Source organism: Stegostoma tigrinum, chromosome 22, assembly GCF_030684315.1.
Source record: "Stegostoma tigrinum isolate sSteTig4 chromosome 22, sSteTig4.hap1, whole genome shotgun sequence".
Taxonomy (NCBI): domain Eukaryota; kingdom Metazoa; phylum Chordata; class Chondrichthyes; order Orectolobiformes; family Stegostomatidae; genus Stegostoma; species Stegostoma tigrinum.
The window spans coordinates 11,193,711-11,203,580 of record NC_081375.1 but is presented as its reverse complement, the minus strand read 5'-3'; the positions used below and the strand labels follow the sequence as shown (position 1 = coordinate 11,203,580).

General features: G+C 41.0%; 1 protein-coding gene across 1 annotated transcript; it reads right to left on the bottom strand.

Annotated features, from left to right (window-relative positions):
* Positions 1 to 202: 202 nt before the first annotated feature.
* alyref (Aly/REF export factor) lies at positions 203 to 9,383 on the bottom strand. Its single transcript, XM_048555180.2, has 6 exons — positions 8,695 to 9,383; positions 7,041 to 7,172; positions 4,969 to 5,116; positions 3,428 to 3,491; positions 3,082 to 3,241; positions 203 to 1,876 (listed from the first exon to the last, which is right to left on the bottom strand). The coding sequence occupies exons 1-6, from the start codon at positions 8,983 to 8,985 to the stop codon at positions 1,862 to 1,864; spliced, it is 810 nt and encodes a 269-aa protein (XP_048411137.1). The 5' UTR covers positions 8,986 to 9,383; the 3' UTR covers positions 203 to 1,861.
* Positions 9,384 to 9,870: the final 487 nt, after the last annotated feature.

Sequence of the window (9,870 nt, the reverse complement as noted above, 5' to 3'; positions counted from 1 at the left end):
AAACAAAGCCTTGCTTACCTTTCTTGTTCTGAACACAAGAGAATGGTCCTCTCCTTCAGCCAGTGTTTTTTAACACTGCATGTTTACAATCAATAGTGCCTTTGCTTATATATTCAGTGAGGGTAGAAACATATATTTATTACCAAGCACTGACAGCAAACAATCATGTGTAGTGCAGACAGTCATATTACAAACATCCAACTTCTTTAAAAAACGTGAAATTTATTTCAGCTGGCATTAGCAGGTAGCAGAATTAGCACATTTACCAGTGTAATCTGTGAATCTGTCATACGTTTTGTGTCCAATGTTTCCAAATAGAAAAATGTTGGAAATACATCCGTTGAATACGGTGTTTCAGAAATCCTGCACTGCTTTCCCAAGACAAAATGATTCCCAAAATGAAAAGTGACAGTGTAAAACTCATTTCCCTACCAGTAGTCAAGAGCTTGGAGGATATTGGGTCACAAACTGCCCCTAAATTTTTTTGGCAAAATTGATCACGGTTTAGCAGAAGTTCTAAACTTAATGATTGTTTTACAATATGCAACTGATCTCTAGCCAAGTGGGTGACACTGAAGTTAGTCAACTGCTGGAAGTCTTCAGCTTCAGCCATTTCACAGGATGAGTGACTGCAGACCATTTGAAGCGTACATATCTTTCAGAACTACAATATAACACTAACACAGCAATAAGTGATGGAAATACAAAGCCATAATATATTGTGCAGATAAAAATCAAAAAGCAGTTTGAGTACAAACACTTCATAAAGTTGTTCAATGATACAACTTGCCTTCAAAAGCTTGAAAAAAAAAGATAAACCATCAGCTAAAAAAGGTTTATCAATGATACTTTGCATCTGAATACTGATTTCCTGTCTTTCCCCAAAATGAGGGCAAGTGGACAGATTGCAATTCACATTTAGAAAACTGTTGATGCATTCGGTTACAGATAGGAATTAAACTAAGTCTGTAAGTTTTTCCAATATAGCATCAACTTGTCAGAGATCAATTAAAAAAAACCACTAAGTAGATCAGGTAGAAAATGCTTGAAATAGGAAAGCCCATGCATTCCAAGAAAAAAAAGTTAAGTCCAAAAAGCAACCAGCTAATTTAACAAATCTATGTCCCAATAAAAAGGATTTTGACATTTAAAAAAGGTGAGTATTGACAAATTAATACAGAAACATCTACATACTTAATGAAAACCCCAGGAGTACCCTCTCTGGGTACGTTGCAATTAAACTTGAAACAGTTTTTGTTCTTGCAGAATCTAACAAGTTTCATATGATTTGCCAGACTGCAACATTCAAGCTAGAAACTGAGGATCTTCAAACAATCAATGAAATGAACTAAAGTTTAAATATCCATGTTCCCATCACACTTGAATATTAGTATTCTTGACAAATTAGTTCCAGATTTAGATTGAGTAACCAGTTCCAATAGGTAAATGCCCATTAGCATATTTAGTGTTAACAGGACAACTAATCAAATCTTTAGCCATGTCCTGTATATCACTGTCTAACATTCAAATAATACAAAGATGCATCTTAAAATATGTTGTTACAGCAACTTCAATTCATAGATAGCCCTCCAAGTTGCATAATGAGACAAGAAAGCCAGATACATTCAGTTAACAATGCGCATTTATTTCATGGTCTGGCGGGGCAAGTCCATCCTCCCATGAAGGCATGCAACCAATAAAACGTATCCCAAAATGAAAACATTCAGTACAAAACAGGACTGTGACTTAAAAAGTTACATATATTTAAAAACCTATTTCACGGAGTTACTAGACTACATTGTTTGTCTCCCTCCCATAAGGAAAAAAAATTCAGCCACTGGTGAGTCAATTTCAAGGTCACTTAACTTGTATCCATCTGCAAGAAATAAAACAATTAAGATGTTCAGCACACCAATATTTTTAACAAACATTAAAAAAGAGCTTTGACTGTTTTACTGAAATATAGGCAGAACATTCAGAAAATTCACACGACTCATCTCCACAAGACAGCACACGGTACAACGAAGTCACACTCCTGCCACCCCACGACAGATCAGTTCATCTCAACTGGTGATCAAATGCATTTGACTGTTCCCACTGGTGTTAGAACTGCTTAAACAAAAAGTAAACCCGTTGACTTTGATACCTTACCAGATCAGTATACAACTTCTAATGTGACTTTTCATTTCCACAGGCCAAATCAATTCAGGTACCCTTCCTCACCCTACTTACATTCACCACAAGGAAACCAATTCTACCCACAGGCTTTCAACATGAAACCTATCTGGAGACACATGACTGGTTGTCTCCCAACTTTAAATGCCTTATCTGACTCCCAAGATGCACTTCCACCTCCAAAAGCTTCACACTGCTACTTATTTCTTTCACCAATCCTACAAGTCAGCTTCACCAGTAAAGGCCTACTTCAGAAACAAGCCATCTTCCATCTGGAATGCTCAGTTTGCCCTTTAATACCAAATTAAAATATTCTCCCACCCTGCTCCAGCTGTTTTCTAAGTTCTTTCAGCCAGCTTCAAAATTCAAGTAATAGCACACAAGAAATTAAAGTATCCAACATATAACTTATCAAAGCCAATTCACGGCCTTTTGAACAAAGTCTCATCACTGCCACTTTCAAGTCAAAAATTTTGCAATCTCAAATGCAATTAGTGAAGCCCTTCCCACCAAGGTCCCCTGACCTCAATAGATTTGTTCCCAGAACTATTAGCCCAACTTCAATCTTACTATCCTCTCAAAGTCATCTTCAATTTCTTCTGAAGAGTGATAATTTCTACTCCACTTGTACACAGCCAACAGTAGCACTTTTACTACTGAGCGAGAAGCATGCAATTAAACTCCAGGAGCCTCAGGCTGTATGGTTCAGCTCAAACTCCAATCGGTCAGCATAACAGCAGTCAGATTTAAGAAACAGGAAGATAGACTGCATAAACATAATACAGGAAGGACTCTTGGCGACAGATTTAGATCACTCCAATAGATTGGTATTAATCTAGGATGGAATGAAGTATTAAGAGTCAAAGGCTGCTTCAACAATTGAGACAAACCTACTACCTGTCTTACCCTGGCATTATAAGCATCCAATTGGGCATCCAGTTCTTCTGCTGAAAGCTGCTGCCTTGGATTCCTTCCCCCACGACCTCTCCCACCCCTGTTGCTGCCTCTGGATCGCCTGTTTCCACTCCCAAAAGCACCGCGAGATCGATTTAAACCTCTGTTTCCACTACAATATTGGAAAGGAAAAACAAGTGGTTACAAGACAAGCATGGTAAAATCGTCACTTCAATGAGCCGACTTGACAGTGCTACCTCAGTGTTTTCCTTACAATCTTAAGATAACCCCACGTAAGAGTTACATCTTTGAATTCAAAATTTAACAAATGTAAAAACTGACCAAGGGGGCAACTCACCTAACAAGTGGTCTCCTTTGGGCATCAATTTGTGAGGTAACCAGTTGAATGTTCATTGGTCGTCCTTTACCCAAAGAGACAAACATATTTTGTCAGTTGGCAATTTTAGTAGGAAACCACTTCCATGAACAAAGTAACATCAGATCATTTACAGAAACTCCTTTTGCAGCGAGTCTGGCTAGAGCTGTTTTTGCTTGTTATAGCAGTTTTTTTTGCTGGGAGGGGGTTGAGTGGGGAGGATATCTTAAAATCATGAAACCTACCGCTGTGTACACACACACAGTAGAATAACTAGATCCAAGGAACCACTCTGCTAATCACAGATTGTTGCCTCTTATTTTTCTGCTGATAGAGAAGCAGAGATGGGGAAGCCATTTTGGAAGGAAGTCAGAAGGACACAAGAGAACTGGTTGAAAGAGTCAAAAGAATGCTCAACTAATTGGGAGCCAGGCAACTTAAATAAAGAATTTCTTGCAGACGAATGTGACCACAAAATTCAGTTTTATAACAGCCAGTCTGGGTCACTAATGCTGTTTCCGAAAGGAAACTTGCCATACTTGTTTGATCTCATCAGCATATGACTCCAAACCTACAGATGTAGTCAATCGTATAACAACTCCCTCAGCATGCCACTCATTTCAAGGGTAATTAGGGAAAGACAATAAATATCAGTATTACTACTGGCACCCACATTCAACAAAATATACAAAAAACTACAAGGTCACAGAGATTGCTCCATTTTTGAGGAAAGGATTTGCATATCACTGACGAGGCCAGTATTTCATGCCCACTCCCAAATTCCCTTGAACTGAGTGTCTTATGAGATCAAAGGGCAGCAAACAGTCAGCCATTATCATGGGTGGGAGATCACATGTAAAGAGATGCAAGTATGACAGATTTCCTTCCCTTGAAGTGAATGGGACTGCATTTTACGGTACATGACAGGTGAGTAGTGAGCCAGCTGTAAGTTAAGCAGACCAAGTCATTAACAAACCCAAGAAAAGTGTCAATAAAACCAGAAGATCAAAAGACAGCATTTTAGAGGCACCAAGTAGATATTCTTAATTCCAACTATTCATGCCACAGTAAAAATATGGCACCAAACAGCTTTTTCCTCCAATCAGGAAGGTAACCCACAGCGTTGATCGTATGCGCGTCTACGAACCCAAATGTTGGTTTGTACAGATAGGAGAATCAAAATACAAGGAAAACGAGATCTGGGCTGCGTTAATCAGATATTTGCAATTTGAACAAAAAGACAGTTAAATCCTGAAAACATACACTGGTCGGGGTGGGGGCTTGCAAGCTGAAAGACACTATAATTGTTAAAATGTGTATTGCACCTTGGACAGAATAACACCTCACGTAAGTGATATTTTTATAACATTCAACTAATTTAACAGCATTCATCTGTAAATTTCACTAAAAAGTGAAGATGTTTTCAGGATCTACATACTGTTAAGCTAATGACTTAAAATGAGATTGCAACTTTAAAACTAAAATGCTGCAATTTCTTTATCCAATTCACAATCTAAAATTACCATCTAAAGGTACTCCATTATACTGTTTCATAGCTTTCAGAGCATCTGCTTTTCGCTCAAAGTGTACATCTGCCGTCCCTAGGCTGCGACCCGATCTATCATAATGCACAGCTGCTTTCTTCAATGTCCCAAATTCAGCAAAAAGTTCCTGAAAAATCAAAAACAGCACAATTCCAGTGCTCTAAGGTGAGCAGACCCAGCAACACATCTCTGGTGTAGAAGCACTAACATGGCAAAGAAATTAATTCCAATGAAGTCAAAGTTCTTGATGCTAGCTTTCCTATTCAATGCTATTTCTTATGGTATTTCACATTTATCTTTTACAATAACTTAAAAAGAGACTTATAGGCAGCCACTAAAAGCACAAGAAACATATCTTGGTTTTAAATACCCAAGTGCCAGTAGATAATGAATATGCTTTATTTTCCTACAAACAACTCATTCAAAACAAATGACTAGAAAGTGTTAACATACAATTACTTTTAACAAACTGCAAAAACCCCCCCAAACAAAATGTGAACACATGCTGCTTTAACAGTTATGTTAAGGGGCAACATTCTTATAACAAAATACCTTGCTTTTAAAAAAGGAAAACAAATGGGGTTTGAGGTCATTTGATATCAGTTATGATATTCATGTCAGCTACAGGCATCAGTATGTAATAATGCCCTTCACATAACAAAACATCCCAAGTATTTCACAAATGTTAAATTTTGACATCTGACATTAGGGCTGGAGACCAGATGTGGTCAAAGAGCAATGTTTTGGGGAGTCTTCCAAAAAGCACAGCTGTTGAAGGACAATTTCCAGAGTTTACAGCAATAGAGTGATCGGGGTGGGTGCTGTTTGGAAATCAAGGATAAAAATCTGAAGCAATACTTAAATCAAGAACAAAATGCAAGCCAGTAAGTGCAGAGTTAAATAAGTCAATAGGAACACATGTGGCACTAACTCAATTTTGTTGAGTGGAAGGCACGAGGCAACCGGAAGAAAATCAGCAACGTGATCCACAACTAAAACAAAATTGTAGGTGGACTTCTGTGGTCAAGTAATTTCGACTGAAATATTTAACTCCAGCTGAATAACCCTGTAACTTAATTTGATAAAACAAGGATCATTGCCTAATAGCCCTGCTAAAAAAATCAAACATCCAATTTTCCAAAAGAGAGAGTGTACCACAGGAATGATGTTCAAAGAATCTGACAGTTGTTTGCAGCAGGGAAGTTAATGGTTCACAAGCTGAGTGTCTAGTTAGCAACAACTTCAAAAAAAAAGGGAGATTGGATGGCTTCCCTGGATTATATTAACATACTGTTCTCATTCCAGTCATGGTAAATTTGGGAAAAACATGTCTCTCTTACACATGGCAGGGCAAGGAGGCAATAGGAAAGCACCACTGATGAGAACTGCAAGACCACTCAGAGCAAAGCAATGAGTCAAGGCCATTTACTTCAACAGCTAATATTTAAATCATGTCAGATTTCTGAAGACTAATGACAGACATGGGACATGGAACTACAAGTCTGAAGTCTAGAAACAATTAAAACCTGGAAGTGCATTAAGCAGAAGATACTCAAAAGTCTTTGAGGACAACATACTGGAATGAATAAAAAGGTACATGAAATTCAAGTGAGATGATGTTTTGGAGGAGGATTCCGCTCCTTCTGGAGAAAGGAAATGGTTTGATAAAAGGGGGTTGAAACAATGCATTTAGATAGGAACAGTTTTTAGTGGCTCAGTATATCATCTTATCAAACCAAACTGATCATCAGATTTATTGGCCAGAGTACCTAGACTTTAGGATCTGCAGGTGATGGGGTGCTGGACATATATTTAGAGTAGCCAAAACAACGTAACATAACAAAAACCACACTTCAGGGAGAAGAGTCTGAGGGGGGATAAAAAGAGAAGAGAATAGCAAGGCCAACTGTATTGCTATTTAAAAATAACTTCCACACTATCCTGTTGTATTGTTTAATCAGTGGCAGGAAGAGTTCAATTCTAAACAAACTAGAATACCCATGAGCATTTCCAACCCACAACTCAGGACCAATATCCTGCACTTCACTTACCTGAATATCTGCATCAGACACACCAAAGTCTAAGTTGGACACCAAGAGTTTTCCACCAGTTTCAACACCGCCGCTAGCGCCAAAACCACTGTCAAAAAGGTCATGCTGCCACTTGTCTGGGAGTTGTTTCGGCTATAAGAAAATAGAGATATACCTCGCTGACTTCCTACATTTTGTACCCCAATACATTGGTTAATTTCACATGTCCACCCTATCTATCTTTCCCCTCCCCCTATATTTACAATATATTATAGGCAAGACTGAGTCACTTGCTTCAGCGATTGTCATGGGAGTTTCATTACAAATACACTGACCTTACCTGAAATGGGTTAACTATTTAACAAAATGACATGTGCGTATGTACTGAATATAATTTAGTATCTAATTAAAATGTTTGTACTCAGTTCACTAAGCTAGCAACATATAAAGTGGTCCTGTACACACAATGATAGATGAAAATTAAGCATAGAAAATCAGATGCAACTGTTTACTTGGTGAGAAATGAATTCACTTATTATCCTACCACTGTTTCCACAGCACATCATCTCGAACTAAAGCCTGGATTCCTTCTAATAGCCACTAGCCAGATACTTTGGTGAAATTCTCCTCAGCTGGTGGTAGCTTCTCCAGCAGAAACAGCTGCAACGCCTCCATCTCTTCCAAGCGAGATGCATTCCACTGTCCAAAATTCTTGGCAGCGCAGGAGTCCATAACAAAGGAACGCTTTGCATCAGCTAAGTTCCTTTTAATAGAACTGATCAAGAGTCCTTCAAAAAAAAAGTCCATGACTTGCCAGGTAACCAACCGAGCGAAGGATATGCTCGCAGAAGGTTCACTTTTGTATGAACGTTTCATTAAAGTCCAAAGAAAAAGAGGCAGTTTGAAATAGTCCTGATCAATTCAGGAGTCTGTTAAAGGTGACCAGAGATGCGAAGCTGCCGTCGAGAAATGCGGTGCAAATAATCAATCGAACTTTTGATGTGGTAAAGTGGCAAAAGGTGGTCCTTACAAACAGTCCATCCTTTGTAAATCCGTCGGTGTGAAGCACAAAGGGAGCGAGGGCATTATTACTGCGGCAGGATTGCTGATCCCCACGCTCCTCCCCGACATCTTTGTGCTTCGGGTCGGGCCGCCATTTTAAAGCTCCTGGTGAATTCGGCTCCGGTGTCGACCGCAGGCTCTGCTCGGGAGCCGCCATCACATTTCCGAGCTCTCAACAGACTTGGACGGACGTTTAAAAGCAAATTATTAGCAACGAAAACACGAATTTCCGCTTGTCAGCCTCCTCCGTAGAAATCACGAGGCGCCGTGTAACAATCCCTTCTTCCTCGATTCTCCGACGTTTTCACGAAAAAAAATAACTCGTGGCCAGCGGGGCCCGGGGTTTGTTTTAAAAAGTTAGCGGGCTAAAAGATTTTTGTTTTAAAAAAGTAATGAAAAAAAACCGAATCTATAACGGCTCCAATATGGCGCCGCTCGGTTCAAAATTCAAACCGAACGTTTTATATTAAAAAAAGCACTTCCAGAAAAAAAACAAAATAAAAATCTACAAATGATTTGTTTTTCCTTCCTCTCTCTCTGGATTTAAATGAAACATTTTTTTCCCCTATCATTTCTGTTTTTTTTGTGTGTTAAAACCGCGGTCGCTTCCTACCCTGCTGTACGGAGCCGGTCTGTTTCTTCCTCGGATTGCACTCTGTCTGTTGCGCATGAGGCCTACAGCCAGGGCTCCCGCCCCAGCTCCACCGCCACCGCGGCCTCCCGCTGCTCCACGACCGGCTAGGCCGCCTCGGCCGGCTCCCCGGCCCATACCGCCTCCTCCTCCACCACCACCACCACCTCCTCCGCCGCCGCCGCGGGCACCTCGGCCCCCGCGGCCGCCTGGGCTTTTCTGCCGGTTGAGTTTGATGATGTCGTCCAGGGACATGTCGAGTTTGTCGCCCATTTTTGCTCTCGGAGAAAGGAAAAAAACCCTTTAATCCCTTTCTCCCGCCCCACACAACAAAACCGCCTCTTCACGACGGAGGGCTTGGCTTTCGAGTATCCGACAGGGGAAACGAAAAACAAGCTAATTTTCCAGATTCATCAACAAAAAAACACCTTGATTAAAGAGTGTGTTTTTTTATATATATATAATGTAAATTGGTATAACGATCTATCGCAGCTTTGACCGCGGCGCCGCACCTCACTGACACGGTTAATGGCGGCTTTAAGGACAGAGAGGGCGGGATGGGGAGTGACGACGGCCCGTCCACACACTGCGCACGCGCTGCCCGCCACGGCCGGTCACAATAGCAGTCGTCATCAACGACTCCCACTTAGGATGCGCCCAATCAGCGGGCAAGGCGGGAAGGAACAAACAACGGGGCCGGGCTCTGCCCATTCAGAGAAACTGAGCATGAGACGGAACCCCCGCGGCGGTGACGTGTGCTGACGTCACGCGCAGCCATGGACACACCCCCTCGGGGGTAGCAGGAACTGCAGACGCGGTAAAATCTGAGATAACAAGGTCCGAAACATCTGCCTTCCTGCTCCTCTGATCCTGCTCGGCCTGCTGCGTTCCTCCAGCTCTACACCTCCTCGGGGGAGCAGTTTCTCAGCCTTCATTGGTAACTCCCACAGGAGTTGGGGGGCGAGATGTGGGGAATGAGCAGGGCTGGGTAGCAATACATGGATGGGAATAGGGTGTGTGTGTGTGGTAGGTTGATATGTCGGGAAGACGTTCTGAGGAAGGGAAACGTTAGCTCCGTTTTTTCCCCCTTCATGGATGCTGCCAGACCTGCTCAGATTTTCCAGCAACTTTGCTTTTGTTCCTGATTTACAACACTCA

Bases quoted from the DNA above. Each gene is read 5' to 3' on its own strand.
- alyref (XM_048555180.2), bottom strand. From the start codon at position 8,985: ATGGGCGACAAACTCGACATGTCCCTGGACGACATCATCAAACTCAAC. The intron at 7,173-8,694 runs GTAGGAAGCGAC...ATTTTCTTATAG, and splicing joins GACCGGCTCCGTACAGCAGG to CCGAAACAACTCCCAGACAA. The intron at 5,117-7,040 runs GTAAGTGAAGTG...TTGATTTTTCAG, and splicing joins TGTCTGATGCAGATATTCAG to GAACTTTTTGCTGAATTTGG.